The sequence below is a fragment of the Halichoeres trimaculatus genome, unplaced genomic scaffold (genome assembly GCF_033239565.1).
Source record: "Halichoeres trimaculatus isolate MK-OKI-2021-1 unplaced genomic scaffold, fHalTri1.1 fHalTri1_scaffold_13, whole genome shotgun sequence".
Classification (NCBI taxonomy): Eukaryota; Metazoa; Chordata; class Actinopteri; order Labriformes; family Labridae; genus Halichoeres; species Halichoeres trimaculatus.
The window spans coordinates 29,529,911-29,547,500 of record NW_027437191.1 but is presented as its reverse complement, the minus strand read 5'-3'; the positions used below and the strand labels follow the sequence as shown (position 1 = coordinate 29,547,500).

The following is a 17,590-nucleotide window of genomic DNA, read 5'->3' as shown; positions in this document are numbered from 1 at the left end:
AATGTCATAGTAGTTAAGTGACAAATTTGATGCACTTTATGTTTTCAAGTTAAGTAAACAAAGACAAAGTAAAGGGTTGTTCTGCTTTCCAAATGCACAGTATGTGACACAGAATTCCCCTGTGTCTGACTCACTTATCTATGACTGTCTTTCTCCTGTGTTCACTTTCTTCCTGTTGAGAGTTGTCTATTATCGAATGCTATTCCTTGATGTTTCTGCTGCACAAAAATAAATGAATAAATAAAATCTTTGATTTGTTCTTCTTAGAAAACTGTGTACGGGGCCAACGTCGTCATCTTTGAGGGTATCCTGGCTTTTGCCAACAAAGAACTGCTCAAGGTAAGAAAAATCGCTCTTTGCTGTTTCAGCCTTTAGATTATTTTCCATAATTAGCTGCATTTTATAATTCGCCTGCTGTGTTAAATTTAATAGCATGGTGAACTAGATGTACCAAACAAAATTATCCTATGTGGCCTGAAACTGTAACTTATTTTTTTATCCTTTTTCATTTTGTCCAACTCACATAAGTTGTAACAGTTTGACATGGCCCTTTAATTCACAGATGTGACACACCAGTTGGTGCAATTTATCACTTTCTCATTGATCCTATCAAAACATTTCTGAGCTGGATCTTTTTATCCTTTCTTTCTTGCTCTGTGCTCTGTGCCAGTCTTAATTAATGACTGTCTGCTCACAGGAAACCAACAGACAGTGAATAATAATCGTGATAATCGTGAGTCTCCTGATTCTTAGCGAGAAGGTTGAACAATCTAATTTATCCATCAGAGAAAATGATTCATAAGGACATGACTGGCAGATAATCAGGGCTGACTGAGTGTTTACTTTTTACTAATCTGTATTATGATGATGTTATTTTAGTTAAGTTTTTTTACCGGGGCTCATACCACTGAGGGAAGCCAGAGCGAAGCCTCTGAGTAATTTACAGTGAAGCTGAGACTTGCTTGAAACATAAACCTCGGGTGCATCCGAATAGTCCTTTTTTGATAAGGAACCTTCCTAACTGAAGAAATGACCCGGAAGCATTCAAGCGTCGGCCATGATAAATGCTGTTCGAATTCTCCAAAAGTTAAGGAAAGGAGGGTCGTTGCTTCCTTAAATATCTCCTTTAGCTTAGGAAACACCGGACCATCCTTTTCAAAAGAAAAAGGAGAAGAAAACCCATAATGCCTTGCTGCACGTGACGTGTATAGACACGGCTACTGCCGAAAGTGTACGAAAACTTACGATGGAGAAGGGACGGAAATTATGTGAGAGACTGTTGCTTTTCTAACATTTACCATCATGTGTCTGCCTGAATGTGTTTATTGTGTTCACGATGTATGAATGTCAAAAAGATTTATAACCCGAAACGTTTGGTTGCAACTCCGAACTGAAACAATGAGTCACAAATGATAGAAGTAATAAAGTTTATTAAAATCAATAAAAGAAGGACAAATGAGTACTTTTACAATACTCCAAATATAATGAATTCAAACAATGTTCGTAATGATATATGTGAATGAAACAGGGGGTATAGTGTTTCTGACAGTCTGCTGTATTATCCAAGAGTCCTCTTGTGTTATCAGGCTTCAGACTGTCAACATTTATAGATGCTCTCACGAAGCTCACAGCTGTGAGCAGGAAACACACACTGCATGACCAAAAACAAAACACCATCACAGGTAAATCCTCTGATCATGGATTGTTGATGTTAACCGGTGAAGACACGAAACGAACCTGTGAGATAAGGCACAAGACAAATGCGCTTCTTGTAGTTCATTTTCGAAACATTGTAGTTCGTCGTGGCTTACCTACGTCACAAGTAATTGTTGTCACATAAATGTGACATCAAAGTGAAAGTGTAGTCGAATTCCTCTTTGGCCGCAGTTCTCCTTTCCTCTCATCTTTTCCCCTCCTTCCCTTGACCCTGTGACGTTTTTTATCCGGGTTAAGGTAAAGTGGATAGGAAAGGACTTAGGAAGGACTATTCGGATCCACCCCTCCTCTCTGAATGTCAACCCAGAACATCATCATTTCAAAATAAAGGTTTTTAAAAATGTTCACACAGCAGTATAAATTCAGACCAGTGGTAAATTTAAAGCCATCAGCAGCTTGTATTTATGTTTATGTGTGAGTGGAAGGAAATTCACTCTGCAGACTTTACAACGTAGCCGTTGAGGGTGTGAGCTGGACCGTGATGATAAGACACCGCACCCCCCCTGAGACCTCAGCTCTGATGTTGATTACCCTCTGATTCACGCTATAACAGCCGTTGTCTGCTGTGATTAATGGTGTCCAAGTCCATTCCTGTGGTTGTAGTCAATTACTGCAGTAGATCTGATATGTTAATGAAGAGGTCTGGTTTCAAAGAGGAGGATGCTGCTCACAGATGTCAACGTTAGCGATTAGAATGAGATGATTTATCTGTTAAAGATTTTACCAAACTGCTGAGAGCACAGCAGCTGTTCTCAAACACACTGAGCTAATCTCATAAAATCTGAGGCTGCTTTGACAGCCAGTGTGAAATTATAGACTTTGAATTATCCAAGTAAATTTCTTTATTATTAAAAGATGGGCGACATGTGAAGCCCCCCAAAAGTGAAGTCAAAACACTTAAAGCTTGATCTCAAACCCATTATTGAATTTTATTGTTGCATGAACTTCCCTTTCCTTAAAGTGGGCGTGATCTTTTGACAAAATTCATTGACAGCACACTTTATAAAGTCTCACATTTTCTAACCTTTTCCCTCAATATAATGTTAAAACAACAGCTGATCTGCATGTAGATGATGTTATAAGTCTCAAAACTCATGACAGTTTGTCGTACTCTTAGCAACTTCCCTCGCTGGTTTTCGAAAGAGAAGTTTTTTAGCTGATTGTCATGTTGGATATATTGACTCAAACTGATTTAGAAGTAGAAGAAATGCCGTTAAATAAAGGCATTTTGATAGTATTTAGAGAGTGCCTTGGAGTCTCTGTTTTTTTTTTCTTGGACTCTTGAATCCCTTTCCAAAGAGCACCTCAAACAAACTCTGTCGAACACTCCTTTTCTTTTGTTTTCTGATTTAGAAGTAGATTTGAGGGTTGGAGGCAGGGCTTCAGCTGCCTGGCAGTCCCCGCTTGTGATTATCCTGATACCTTCAAAATAAATGAGCCATAACAAAAAATTACCCACTAGTCGGGCTGTCCCGATTTGATACACTGGTTGGTATCAGCGCCCGATATAGCCATTTTTGGAGGATCGGATAGTATTTGATTTCGTTACGTGATCGGGACTGCTCCAGTTTTGACGTTTTCAGCACCATCACACTTTACGGCTGCTGTAAATCAAACCACGTTGCAAACATGTCCGCTGTGTGGGACTACTTCTCTTGGGAAAACAATGACAGTAAAACAGCGTCTAGCAACATTTGTAAAGTGAGTGTTCCTCAAGGAGATACCAACAGGGCTCACTTTAATAGAACAAATTTGATTCATCATTAACAACTAGGGATGCACGATAATATTGGCAAGTTAACGGTTTCGGCCAATATCAGCTTAAAAATAAAATATTGCTTATCGGCCAACACATCAAATTCCACCGTTATAATAAGCTGATAAAATGGGCTGAAGCTGCAGAGATTTTTGCACTTTTTGGGATTTTTGTTTGCACAGTTCAGATTGAGCAGTCCCATTTTTGGCTCCTGTTTTAAGTCAAACTTGAATTTGAGCAGCAGTCTGTAAGGTGCATGTATCTAACTACTTAAGGCACATTTACCATTTACCAAAGTAAACCATTTTATTCAATTGCTGTTCAGTTGCATTTCTCATATGTTAGCTGTAAACACAGGTGATGTTTACTGACTGTAGACTAGGCCAACTTTGCCCTGATTGTGGGTAGGGATGGGAACCTTTCACATTTGAAACGATACGGTACTGATGCCCAGTACCTGGTAATCACCACGGTACTCAACGATACCAATTTTTGGTAATTTTTTTGTGTTAAGTGGTAAAAAATATTAATTTGTTTAGCAATAAAATTTATATATTTTTTCAATTTAATATATGTATTTTTCAATATATAACCTTGCAATGCTGTCTTCATGTTAAGCATGGAAAATCACCTGCTCTTCCACTCCCTCACAGTCACAAGGATGTATTTAGGTACCTAAACATGGTACCTTATGATTTTACATGAATCGGTACCTGGTACTTGACAGAATTCAGTCGGTACCTATAAAAGTACCTAATTTGGTACACATCCCTAGTTGTGGATAATGTTCTGATTTTTTTCAGGAAGCGGATCATCCAGCTTTTAAGTAGGATTTATCTTTTTAATTTGATTTTGCTGTTTAAAAGCAAATATATATTTATCTAATTTTACACGAGAAATGAAGATTACTTCCAATGCAGAAGAGAGTTGATGAGCTCTGCAATTATGTGCACAGGGAAAAATACCCATATCGGCTAAATGAGTTGTTAAACATCATCATATCGGCAGAAATTGCATCTTGCATCCCTTTTTACAGTGGAATCACCCACTGGGATTAATCAGAGAAGGCTATCTGTACCGAATCGATTTCGAATCAGTATCAGATCTATACCGGCAAAACATATCATGACAAAATCGGATCAGAAGCTAAAAAATCTGTAATGGCTGTAACATCCTTACCTACTGGCAAAGTGTATGTTCGAGAATAGATTACACAGACCACATCATTTTTTTGTACCAGGTTGTAAACATGATATTTGTCCAGCCAAAATGGGCAATTTAAAATGGGAGCTAATGGGGATTCTTATTGTTTGGAGCCAGCCCCAAGTGGATACTCAAGGAACTGCAGTTTGTTTTGTTTTGTTTTGTTCTTTTTTAATAGAAAAAAAACATGAATTATCTGGATGGGAAAATCTGAAATAGGAACTATTTACTCTTTTTTTAAACATCTAAAGTATTATTGGCAGAGGGCAACAAGAAATCAATAACCTGCGACTTTCTCACCAAATGGCTGAGAAAGGTTAACTTAAGCTGACCCCAGCTGCTTTTTTTCCTTGTGACAAAAAGCAGCTGTGCGTTTCCCTGATGCAGGTTAGAAAATGATCTACAGCCTCGGCCTTGTTCTCTAACCTCTGGGATCAACCCACTCCTCATCCCTCCCCTCCCATAGGCTGACAGCCGTGCTTATCCAGCAACATGCTGTCTTTTGGTTCGTCAGATTTACAGCGAGCAGAATCCACTGCCTTGTTGTGCATCTGAGTTATACCTTTAACACGCCGCTGTCATCGTCATTTAAATCACTCACAAACTTCTTTTCATCTCAGGAGGCGTCGATAGTTCTTTTGGTGCTGTTGCCTCTCTGTTGCTGCCGCTCTGTTGTGATGCTGCCTCATTGATTTTTCCTGGTTCTGCTGAGCTGAGGTTCAGTTTAATGGAGCTTAGTGGACGGCTGAACGGCTGACTGACTCTTCAGAGTGACACATATAACTGATGTCTCTGGTTTACTCTTTTGATCCTTCAACTTGTCCTGACCCAAACGTCACATTCCAGCTGTAAAAATGTCAACTCGAGGAAGTAGCTCTGAAAATATGTCTTCAGTGAGCAGCAAAGCAGCGCAGCCCTGTTTGTTACATCCCTGAAAAATAAAGTCTCCTTAAAATGAAAATTAATGTCAATATTATTTCTGATTCTGCAAAATGTTAAAGACAAAATCAATCGCTGAATCCATTCTCTGCTCATCATTTCTTTTTCCTCTTCCCCCGCCTGTCTGCTAGCTGCTAGACATGAAGGTGTTCGTAGACACCGACTCTGACATCCGCCTGATACGGAGGCTCAAGAGGGACATTTCCCAGCGTGGACGGGACATCAGCGGCATCATCAAACAGTACAACAAGTTTGTCAAACCAGCGTTCGAGCAGTATATCGAGCCCACGGTGCAGTCTGCTGACATCGTGGTGCCAAGAGGTTGGTCAAACGTTTTGTACTGAGGCCTCTGAATTTTCTGCTATCTCCACTTATTTCCACCTGCCAGATCTTCTACATCCCTTGTCCCCAAAGTTTTACCACTTTGTATCTTGTATTTGATTTTTCAGGTGGGGAAAACTTTGTAGCACTGGATTTGATTGTTCAGCATGTTCACAGCCAGCTGGAGAAGGTGAGAGTTTCTCTGCTTCTCTTTGCTTCATTTGGTCCATTTAGGTCGTGATAAAGCTCTAACTGATTCACCTGAACATTTGCCTCAACTTTTGGCTATTTCCTGCTTTATAGATTCAGGTCTTTTGTCCGGTCTGTAATGGTTTCTTTGTAAGAAAAGTGCTGCTTCAACTCAGATAAAAGTTAGACACTGTTGATAAAGTATTTTAAACAAAACTCAGGAAGCCATGAAGTTCACAAAAAGTAACCTTGAAATCAGTAAATTTACCAGTTTTAAAAGCCTGTTCTGGTTTAAGACTCAAACAAACAAACATTTATTTTGTGCTGTTGTAGAATTTTCAAAGATTTAGTGAAGGAGAAAATTAAACTTTGGTGTGCAGAAAAAAAAAGGTTTTCAAGACATGACCTCACTTGAGTAATCTGCAAATTATTTTTTCCCTAGGGTTTCGTGAAATATTTGCAAAAGGTCCGTGTATGTTTTGGTAATTGGATTTTCCGTTCAGAAAACAATTTAAAAAAACGAGAAAACAAGGGGCTATTTGATTTTATTTTAGAACTTTCAAAAAAATTGGGTGATTTTTTATTTCTGCTCTAAAAACTGAAAATAAAATCACAGAAGCCTGAAGAAAAGACAGAAGACATTATAAAATCAAACCAATATGCATGTTTAGTTTAGATTTTTACTTTAGTTGTACAAAAAATCCATAAAACAAAAAAAATTAAATACCCATAAAGTGAGTAGGAAAAAAATTCGTATACTATCTGCCCCTTCTCTCACAAATTAGTCACATGATGAAAAAAAATAAAAAAAATCCTGTAGCCAAACATCCCTTTACATTTACATTTACATTGTTATAAAAAGTAAAAGTAATTTTGGACAAATTAATTAACAATGACCAGTTTTCTTGATGAAATGCTGCCTCAGCCCATTTCTGAACACTTCCTCCCTCTAGTGGCCAGGCGAGGTAAATGACAGTCAGGCTCTCCTGCTGTTTTCTGCACAGGTCAAAACCATTTAGCTTCAGGTATTGGCTGATTTCCATGACTTACTCAGTTCACAGTTTAAAGCTCCTGTGTGGAATTTTTACTTTGTTGCAAAAAAAGACTAAAATTAGTTTTTGTGACTCGCAAAACTAAGCAAGAGCATCAGTGATAAAAAAACTACTCACGCATTTACAAAATAAAACCAGCAAAAGAGGCAATGAATCAACTCAAACAGAAAATTCTTTAAAGGTAGCTTTAATCTGCAGTTAGTGATTGCTCCTAAAACAACACAGAATAAAGAGATTATCAACACAAAGCAGAAAAAGAGACTTCAGCAGCTGTGTTGGACGTTGAGAGAAATTTGTTGAGAGAATTTTAGGATACAAAGAAAAAACTAAACTATAGTTTCATTTTAACATTTTGAATAAAAAACTCCAAACACACAACCTCCAGCCACACACAGACTTCTTTAAAGGCACCCTTCGTCTTGTATCCCCATTTCCCCTCTTTAAAGCCCAGTGAACCATTTAAGCTGGAGGTCCAGTTACCTGAGATTAACGACCGCATAAAACCAGGACAGGTGTCCTCCATCTTCCCTGGCCTCACTGTAGCGTCAGACGCTTTATGACCTGTACCAAAGTATGATCTGCTCCACCTCCAACATGTTCATTAATGACCAGCAGTCCAACATCTTTCACGCTCACAGTGATGACACCTGCAGTGGGTAACAGGGATTCATGCTCTGGCTCTCAAACGGTGACAAACGGTGGAATAGGTGTCCAAAGTTAGGAAAATCTTTCAGCCATTCAGACTTCTGAGTAAAATCTGTTAAAGTTTGGATTTTTTTGCCCTGTTTCTCATATTTGCACCAAGTTAAAGTGGCAGCCCAAAATCAAACTTTGCACTTCTGTTATTTTGTTTCTTGAGAAAGGGAAGCAACATGGGATGTTTAAGGGCGACTAAAATCCTCGCCATGTAAATATAAATTTGACTCCTACCACTGAGAAAGCAAAAGGAAAATTGCGCTCAATTTACTCACAACTACCCCCAAAAAATTGTGAATTTTTTTAATTTTTAGAGAGTGGCTAAAGCTAGCAGAGCTAGCGCCATCAGTCTTTGGCCCTCTTTTCAACTTTATCTCCATTTTCTTTAGATCAGTGGTTCCCATAGTGGGATCTAGACCCTTATGTAACTAAAAAAGCACTCAGAGAGTGCAGACCTCCACCAACACTTAAGTCCTACTTTAATGTTATACTCCCTTTCAGAAGACTGTTTGATACTTTTTGGTGTTAGTTGCAGGTTTGTACGATAATTTGTTTCCTGACAGTGTTGAAAACCATGATGACCCAGTACATATTACATATTCCTGATCTTAGTATACAGAATATTGCCAGGATCTGGATCGTACTTTAACACCTGTTATAAATTATCGTGACCTTGTCTTGTATTGTTTTGCAAAACAATCCGACCATTTATGGTAGAGTTATATACACATATGGTGAAAACGGCCCTATCTCACAATGATAAAGAATCCTTTAAAAAAGTCCTGGATCCAGACGGTGATCTGGATCACCTCCAAAGTGTAATCACTTCTTCCTGATCCCATTTTGAACATTTCCTGAAAATTTCATCCAGATCTGTTTGTTACTTTTTGAGTTACATTGTTCACAGACAAACTCCCCAAATCATAACCTCCTTGGTGGAGGTAATAATGCCGTATTTTGTGATAAAATTCTTGAATGCAATATATGATAAACTTTGCTGCATTATGTACTAAGTTCTTACATATTGCATCACTTATTCCAAAATGTGGGTTTTGCTCTTTTTTACTAATAAAAATGTAAGAATTTGGTGCATTTTGTAATAACCACCAGAATGGATGTCTTAATTAGGACAAATACACATTGTACCATCAGAACACCATTAATTTTAAGCATACCAGCATGAACCCTAAATAAAAAAATATTTAAAAAACTTGTAGGATTTTTATGGTCAAATCTAAACCGATTATAACTGAATTGATAGAGAATGTGTTTGAAGCTCATAGAGGGAAAAACTGCACTAAATGAGTGCAACTGGCACAAACAACATCGGTGCACTGAAATGTTGGAAGACAAACACATGTGCAATCTGGATTATATTCTGCAAATACAAAAACTATCTATAAATGCAGAGCAGAGCATTGTAGCATTACGGTAGTATCCTTTAAATGGAGCTACAGCCCTAGCTAGTGGACAGTTTCTGCACTGGAAAAGACACATGTGACAAATGTTTTATTTCATCCTACCTTCCTAAAAGAAAAGAAAGAGAATTCAGAACTTCTTTTAAATGATTTTGCTCTGATTGTTTTTTTGCGTTGCTGATCATTTTATCTCACATTTTCTTTTTTCTTGTGTTTTACTGTTTGTTCACACAAACTTGTGTTTGTGTGCATCTGCTTGTGCGTGCACGACCCTCCCTTGCGTGGCTGAATGCTGTGTAACCATTCCAGCGTGAGATCACTGTGAGGTACGACTGCTGCTTCTTTTGTTCCTTTATCTCCTCCGTGATCCTGACATACTTACTGTAAAAACAGAGATGAATGTTATATTTGATTTATTTGCTTGTTTTCACTGGGGATGCACTGATTCCAGTCCTGGTATCGGATATCAGTCCAATCCTGCCCCCCAAAGCTGGATCTAGTATCGATGGGATTGCCTTTTTTTTTTAACAGGCGCTCTTGGCTACTTTGTTACCTCTGATGCACTTTTCTTTTTACTGTATAACCAGTCTACAGGCTACAAAAGAGTGATTCTACGATAAGGGGTACATTTCATGTCCATGGGGTATACCTGTCAATCTTACTGAGTATTAATTTCGAACAATGACCAAAAAAATGAGAAAATTTCAACTGTGATACCCTGTTTTGTCATCCATGTTACATGTGGTTTTGTGCCACAATTCTTTTAAATTTTTTCTAACATATATGGGAAACTGCATTGATATGCTAGCAGTCAGCATACATCAGTACAACTTCAGCTTCGGAGTAGAATTTCAACTTTCATCACAGAAACATATCACATCAACTCCTTGTAAAAAATACTGAGAATGTCAAATGTCAAAAGCTAACAGACAGTTGAAAGGCTCATGGCTGACTTCATAACTATGGAAAGCTTCCAAACAACTTAAACGATTGCTATAACCACTTTGAGACACTAGATGGCCTACTTGAATTATTAATATATTACAACATAGTACATCAACGTCACATTGTGTGCAATTTTTACCTGTTTCTTTTTAATTCTGCCCAGAAATATCCAGACTCAGGGACCAATTACATTTTATTCACTTACAGTTTAAACTCAATTAAATGTTGTTGACACAGAAGACCTGTAAAGCTACTTTTTGGACCAAGAAAATTCACAACAGGAATTGATAAGAGAATCTATACAGAATCAGATCGATAAGGGCGTCGGTATTGACAAAATCTTATCAATTTTCATCCCTAATTCTGGAGCTTTGTCTTAACAAATTACTGGTTAACTTTTATATATTTAATAGTTTAAATAAATATTAACTTCAGGAATTCCATATACTGTACTCTTTTTTGCCTTTTACTCAAAATATTACCAGTCGTATCCCACAGAAGAGTGTGAAGGTTATTATTTAACACTAGTATCAGATTGGTGTCGGTGTCGGGACCAGAAAAGTTGAATCAGTGCATCCCCTGTTTTCACTCTGAATCTTTTTCCTACACACAAAATATTCATTCAGTCTGTGTAAATTCATTCCTCTTTTTCCCAGAATATTGTTCACTCTGGTCTGATTTCCTGATTTCCTGATTTCCTAACCCACATCAGTCCACTCTCAGGTGTTTCTGTTCAGGTAGCTGGTATTGATGTGAGACCTGTTTGTTACCCTCCATCAGTGCACCTGTCTGAGCAGTAAAGGACGACTAACCCGTACTCCCAGCTCTTAAAGGGGCCCGTTGGTCTCTGAATGAATTGAGTCACCTTAAATAACCCCACTTTAAAGACAAATTGAATCGAGCTGGCTGCTCCTCCGTCCTGAACTCGAGAGAATTTGTTCAGTGTTGCAGAGCGGTGATGAAGTGGAGCTGTTTCTGTTCTAACACTGTTTCTTTCCTTCTCTTTTTCTCTCTACTCTTGTCCTTCCTTATATTTTCCTTCCTGCATTTTTTTGGCCTCCTCCTCATCTTTACATCGCTCAAACTCAACAAATGAATATCTGTCGCCTCCTCCAGAGGAAGCTCCGCTGGGATATGTGAGGCTCGCCTTGTGCATCCTCTCTCAGTGTTGTTTGGTTCTGCAGGCTCTGTTAAAAAAAAAAAACCCTCACATGCTTGTTTGATGCTTTTCATGGCCAAACTTTGTCGTTTTCAAGCATTAAAATCCTCTTGTGCAGTGGGTGTTCAGACAAAGCATGCCTCTTATCTTTTAGCCCAGACGGAGCATGCAGGAAGTGTACTGGCTGTGAGGACAAAACAGAAACTTTAAGACTGTTCTTCCTCTTTTGGCCATGAAGCATGTGTCTGAAAGTGTTTCCACTGCATATGCTGAGTCACATTTCTTGCTTATTTCATTTGCTTGAGCCAATGGTGGAAATTGAATGCAAGAGTCCTGATTTTAAGCATGAAGTGAGTTTATAAGACGCCTACTTCCTCTGCAGTGACCTGTCGGCAACATCTGCAAACACCAGCTCAGCTCTTCATTTATCACGGAGCTGTTATTGTAGCAGAATTATTTGTGTGTGTAAATGCATCCATAGATGCATGCACAGAGCTGCGAATGTGTAGACTGATTTGCAAATGGCTAAAAAGTCAAAGTGGTTTTTCTTCAAGACCTGGAAATCTGCACAAATCATCACTTACAACTGAGTACACAGGATTTTTTCTTCAGCTTTCTCATGCCAGTGATCTGCAAATGTGTAGAGAAAATTTGTCTTTAAGAGGCGGGTTAGTTTACCCTGAGCTCAGCCTCCCAGGCGCAGGCTGCCAGGTGGAAATGCTATTGTAGCGTCGCGCCTCAGCTGCTGTGCATTTCACACTCCTTGGCTCTTGTAGATTATTCTGGCGCCTTGCATCCATTTAAATGTATTTAAGACCAGAATTTTATTTGCAAATCAGTCTACACATTTGTGGTTCTGTACACACATTTGCAAATTGATTCACACATTTGTCAGCTTTCAGACAGACCTGATCAAAATCTTAAGACCAGTTGAAAAATTGCTAGAATATGCATTTTGCACATTTGGACCTTAATGAGGTTTAAGCAGAGCTACAATATGCGAAAGCAATAAGGGGAAGTGTGACAAAAAACATTCGGCACTTTTAATGAAAAGAATAAAAAAAAATACTGAAATAAGTTGCTAATTGCCTGGTCAAAAGTTTAAGACCACATGCTATTAAAGCCAAAATCTGCTCAAAATTTTAATTTTCTGTCAGGCATTCACACGGTCATACCCTCCTGACGGCTAAAGCTAAGAAGCTGTCTCTTCTTGAACGTAGTCGGATCATCGAGCTGCATAAGCAAGGCCTCTCGCAGCGCGCCATTGCTCCTGAGGTTGGACACAGTCAGACAGTCATTCTCATTGTAGCATCACGATAGTATCCTTTACATTTTCTGAAAGATCCTGACCATAAAGGAACAAAAATGTCAAGGTAGACTCAAAAAATTACACCTGCGCTGAGACGGAGGATCTGATTGGCTGTCCGTCAAGACACAGGGCGGTCTGCGACCCAAATTAAGGCCCTTACTGATGCTGACTGCAGCGCAATAACCATAAAAAAAAACTGACCTTGTCTCCTTCAACGCCACAAAACTGCCTGTTTAGACTTTGCCAGGGAGCATCAAACATGGGACACTGAAAGGTGGAGAAAAGTTTGATTTTCTGATGAGAAAAAATTCAAATTCACAAATGTGGAAACTGATTTGTAAATGAATATCTAGTCTGAAGTGGCTGAAAAGTCTCAGTGTTTTTCCTTCAAGACCTCAAAATACGCACAAATCATTAGTTACAACTGAGGCGGGCCTCCCCATTGGCTGTTTGGGTACACGTGATTTTTGCTACTGTCTTGCCGTGCTAGTGATTTGCAAATGTATAGAAAAAATCAGGCTGTAAGAGGCGGGATAGTTTGCCCTGAGCTCAGACTTGCAGGCGCAGGCTGCCAGGTATGGCGCTTTTATTGTAGCACTGCGCTTCAGCCACTACAAATTTTACAACCTCTTTGGCTCCTTTGGATTATTTTGTGGAGGTAGACATTATTATAATTTTTTTTTCCCAAAAGGTGAGGCAATGTGAAACTGAATTCAAAAACTCCAACTTTTAGTTACACCAGGCAATGAATGGTCAATCCTTTTTGCTGCACCTCACTGGCAGGACTGCAGGGTGCAACGATAATCCAAAGGAGCCAAAGAGGGTGTGACAAAGTAGTAGTTGAGGCACAATGCTGCAATAATAGCTCCGACTGGTAGCCTGCTCCTGAAAGACTGAGCTCAGGGCAAACTAACCCACCTCAAACCCAGGTCTTAAAGTAAAAACACTTTGACTTTTCCACCATTTAAGACTTGATGTTGATTTGCAAATCAGTTTACACATTTGTGGATCAGTTCATGCATTTGTGGATGCATTTACGCACACACAGATAATTTTGCTCCAATAACAGCTCTATACATGTTACCAGAGAAAATTTCAGCCAGGCGTTTTTTTTTGTTTTTGTTTTTATTTTACTGATAACATGAGATGAAACTTGCACCCTAGCTAAGCAGCTAAAATCACATCACTGTTTTACCGCTTCACTTATAGTTTGGTGAGAAACTCCTTCAAAAAGTTCTCCATCATGTGTTCATTCTGAATCTGATCCATTTTCACAGATCAGCACTGGCTTCGGCTCATCAGGGTCAGCCTTTGCCCAAAACCCTCAGTGTGATGGAGAGCACGCCGCAGGTCCGAGGCATGCACACCATCATCAGGTCAGGAAACACACACACACAACCCACACTTTTCAGGACTTGGTCTTCATATGATCCTGACTCTTAAAGTGACACACTCCGTCTCTGTCTCTGTGTTTCCTCTGACCTCTGTGTGTCCATGTAGGAACAAGGAGACGAACAGAGATGAGTTTATCTTCTACTCCAAGAGATTAATGAGGCTCCTCATAGAACATGCTCTGTCCTTCCTGCCTCTAAAGGTCAGTTTGTCTTTTTTCACGTGAAAGAGTCACGATGAAACGGCTCCCTACTTACACTTTAAGGCATTTCCAAACAGGGAGACGGATAAAGAAAATTCACTCCTCTTCTCTAAAATCATCTTTAAGCTGAATTATTTGTGTCGGTCTTACCTCTGCAGCCCGTGTCCGTGGAGACACCGCAGGGTGGCGTCTATGACGGGAAGAGACTGAGCGGTAAAAGAGTGAGTCTCTGCTTTTGAGTTTTTTGCTCAACACCAACAAGGGCAACCAACATACATTTTCCTCCACCCAAACATGGTTTAATCTGACAGACGCTGGATGGAGGGGTGTGGTGCATCATGGGGGATGTAAGACAGAGAAAAGCTGTGAAGATTGTTCTAAACCGTTCAGATTACAACACTTTTTTTGACCATAAATCCTAAAAATAATGGCGTAAATGTTTATAAGACTCAGTTTCGAGCTCAATGTCATATGTAACAGTGACATCTGTCTGTAAACATGATTTTTTCCCCCTGTGTGTTTCTGTAGATCACTGGTGTTTCCATCCTGAGAGCAGGAGAGACCATGGAGCAGGCTCTGATGGCCGTGTGTAAAGACATCAGGCTGGGAAAGATCCTCATCCAGACCAATCACGACACAGGGGAGCCAGAGGTAAGTCACACTTCTGGGGTTCAGTGGTAGAGTCTGCAGAAGGATTTAGGATCCTTGATGAAGGTTTTTGACTTTTTCATCCTCTTTTTTTTTTATTACTGAGCAGCCAAGTAGTCCTGATTCTCACATTGTTATCTCACTTTCCTCCAGCTTCACTACCTGCGCCTGCCCAAAGACATCAGTGAGGACTACGTGATCCTGATGGACAGCACCGTGTCCACCGGAGCGGCGGCTCTTATGGCCGTCAGAGTGCTGCTGGTACGTCCAAACAAACCTTTTTCTCTCTACTCAGTTAAAGGGAATGAGTCTGAAACTTGAACTGTGTGTAAAGGGGGAATGAAGGTATTGCAATAAATCCACCAACTAACAACACATTTACTGACAACAAGATTCTGTAACAGCGCTGCATTTGCCCAAGAAACACTCTTAAAAGAATAACTCTTGCTTTGAGGATAACTTAAAAACAATCATTTTACCAATTGCTTTGAACAAAGTTATTAATTGAATATAAAATACTTTATTTATCCCTGAGGGGAAATTTGAGAGGAGTCACAGCAGCAATCAAGAAAACAAAAGTAAGAAAGTGTACAGAAAGTGCAAAAAGCTCCACAAGAAAATAGATGATGACAGCTTGTCCATCATTGTCCAGTCAGCCAGCCTCCACCTCCACAGGGTCCAGGACTGAGCTTCTTCAGCAGTCTGTTCAGTCTCTATGTTTGCTCTGTTAGCCATGTCTGTGAATAGCATGATGCTACTCTGCCTTCTGGTTTTCCTTCTGTTGCTGGGTTAGCACAGCTAGCTCGTCCATCTTATTGGAGATAGATCTTACGTTCCCAATAACGATGGATGGAAGGACAGGTCCATGTCGTCACTTCTTCGCTCACACCTGAGAACCACCAGTCGTCCTCACCTCCTTCTCCTCACCTTGTGGGGAAACATCTGGCCTTGCACCAGTTAGCATTGACATGCTACAGGCTGCTAACAGCTGATTTCACATGTAAACAATGCAGCCATGGTTACATGTAGGATCTCCAGACTTATAAATATCACTGAAGACACAAAAAGTTTAGTGTCCCTGACCAACAAATTAACCATACAAAGTAATGATCTACTCCATATGCAAAGATGACGAAAAAGAGACGGAAAAATTACAAGAAATAGACTAAGAAATGAGCTGCTGCAACAGGCAGCCACAACCAACAGGGGGGCGCCTAGCTCATATATATATTATATTATATATTAGTCTTTAAAGAATATAATTTGGTGGCTTAGTGTTGTTTATTGAACTGCTGAACAGTCTAAATAAAAAAAAAATCCAATAAACAGAGAAAAGAAACGTATCTTCATGTGTGATTGGCTTAAATCTCAACGATACATCCTTGATCCTTACTCCTCCTTCCTCCTGTTTTCCCTCCTCAAGGATCACGATGTAGCTGAGGACAAGATCTTCCTATTGTCGCTTCTGATGGCAGAGATGGGGGTCCACTCGGTGGCCTACGCCTTCCCCAAAGTCCGCATCATCACCACCGCCGTGGACAAGGAGGTCAACGACCAGTTCCACATCATTCCAGGCATCGGTGAGGAAGAAAAACCTCTTTCCTGAACAAGCAGCTTCATGCCAGATAGATTTTATTCATTTGCTTTCTGTCGTTCATAAAAGTTTCTGTACTCAAAGGCGTGTTCGGCTCTTACTGTGAAACAGAAACAAGGAAACGTCTCACCTTGCAGACCTGTTAGAGCTCAACAGCTCAGTTATCTGCGCCGGAGTCAGCCCCTGCAAAACTTTATGAATTATCCTCAACCTTTATTGGCAGGCAGTGAAGGGCAATGAGAAAATGTGATGCATGAATCTATCAGAGGAGGTAATAAATAGTAAATCAGCTCTGAATCACACGGAGCAGAGAGATGCTGCTGCTCCTCTGCGCTCTGAGGGTCTGAAGCGTTCAGCGTGCTGCACAAACTCCGGTAACACCACTGAAGATACTTCAACAGCTGACGGTTGCAGATATTACATCAATCAGACAGAGAGACTGTTGAAGTTTCACTCTGTCCTCAAAAACTCTCACTTCCAGGGTTGTGTTCTGCTCCTCACCCCTCTAAAGTTTATCAGGCTTGATCTTATTTAAAAGTAGCCACAAGGAGAGAAAACATCACCGCTGTTTCTCTTTTTAATTCACCTGTTGTCCTTTTGTCTCCAAAGGTAATTTTGGAGATCGTTACTTTGGCACCGACGCTCCGTCAGATCTGTGCGAGAGCGACGAGGGGATGGACTTCTGAAGGGAGGGAGCTCATCAGGGTTGTTACAAAAAGCACTTAAAGCTGTGAAAGCAGTGACTAACAGACACTCCTCTCAGCTTTCTCCAGCTTTCATCAGCTTCATCAACGTCCTCCTGACCAATAAGGTGACGCTGTGGACACTGCTTCCTGTCCACACCTGAGAGGAATGAGCTCCTGGAGTTACACACACACTAGGTTTCAACTGCGAGTCTGAATTTATGAGGTCATGCAAACAGAAGTTCATTTGGGTGTTGGACTTGTACGGACATGTCTCTACACTGCAAAAAACTGAAATCTGATCAAGTGTTTTTCTCTTATGTTAAGTAAAAATTGTCTCGTTATACTTAATATGAGCCAAATTCAAC

The 17,590-nt window shown here is 39.9% G+C and overlaps 1 protein-coding gene across 2 annotated transcripts in view; it reads left to right on the top strand.

Annotated features, from left to right (window-relative positions):
- The window catches only part of LOC141802381 (uridine-cytidine kinase-like 1), a 31,275-nt gene extending 13,685 nt beyond the window's left edge, over nucleotides 1-17,590 (top strand). The window contains exons 5-15 of one of the 2 annotated variants that reach the window (XM_074685933.1): nucleotides 268-339; nucleotides 5,746-5,935; nucleotides 6,064-6,125; nucleotides 11,352-11,371; nucleotides 13,981-14,079; nucleotides 14,204-14,297; nucleotides 14,456-14,518; nucleotides 14,826-14,948; nucleotides 15,099-15,206; nucleotides 16,369-16,525; nucleotides 17,149-17,590. In XM_074685933.1, coding sequence (XP_074542034.1) covers nucleotides 268-339; nucleotides 5,746-5,935; nucleotides 6,064-6,125; nucleotides 11,352-11,371; nucleotides 13,981-14,079; nucleotides 14,204-14,297; nucleotides 14,456-14,518; nucleotides 14,826-14,948; nucleotides 15,099-15,206; nucleotides 16,369-16,525; nucleotides 17,149-17,225 — 1,065 coding nt within the window. In that variant the 3' untranslated portion in view covers nucleotides 17,226-17,590. Of the gene's footprint in view, nucleotides 1-267; nucleotides 340-5,745; nucleotides 5,936-6,063; nucleotides 6,126-9,599; nucleotides 9,617-11,351; nucleotides 11,372-13,980; nucleotides 14,080-14,203; nucleotides 14,298-14,455; nucleotides 14,519-14,825; nucleotides 14,949-15,098; nucleotides 15,207-16,368; nucleotides 16,526-17,148 lie in introns of both variants that reach the window. The other variant, XM_074685934.1, reaches the window with a different exon arrangement.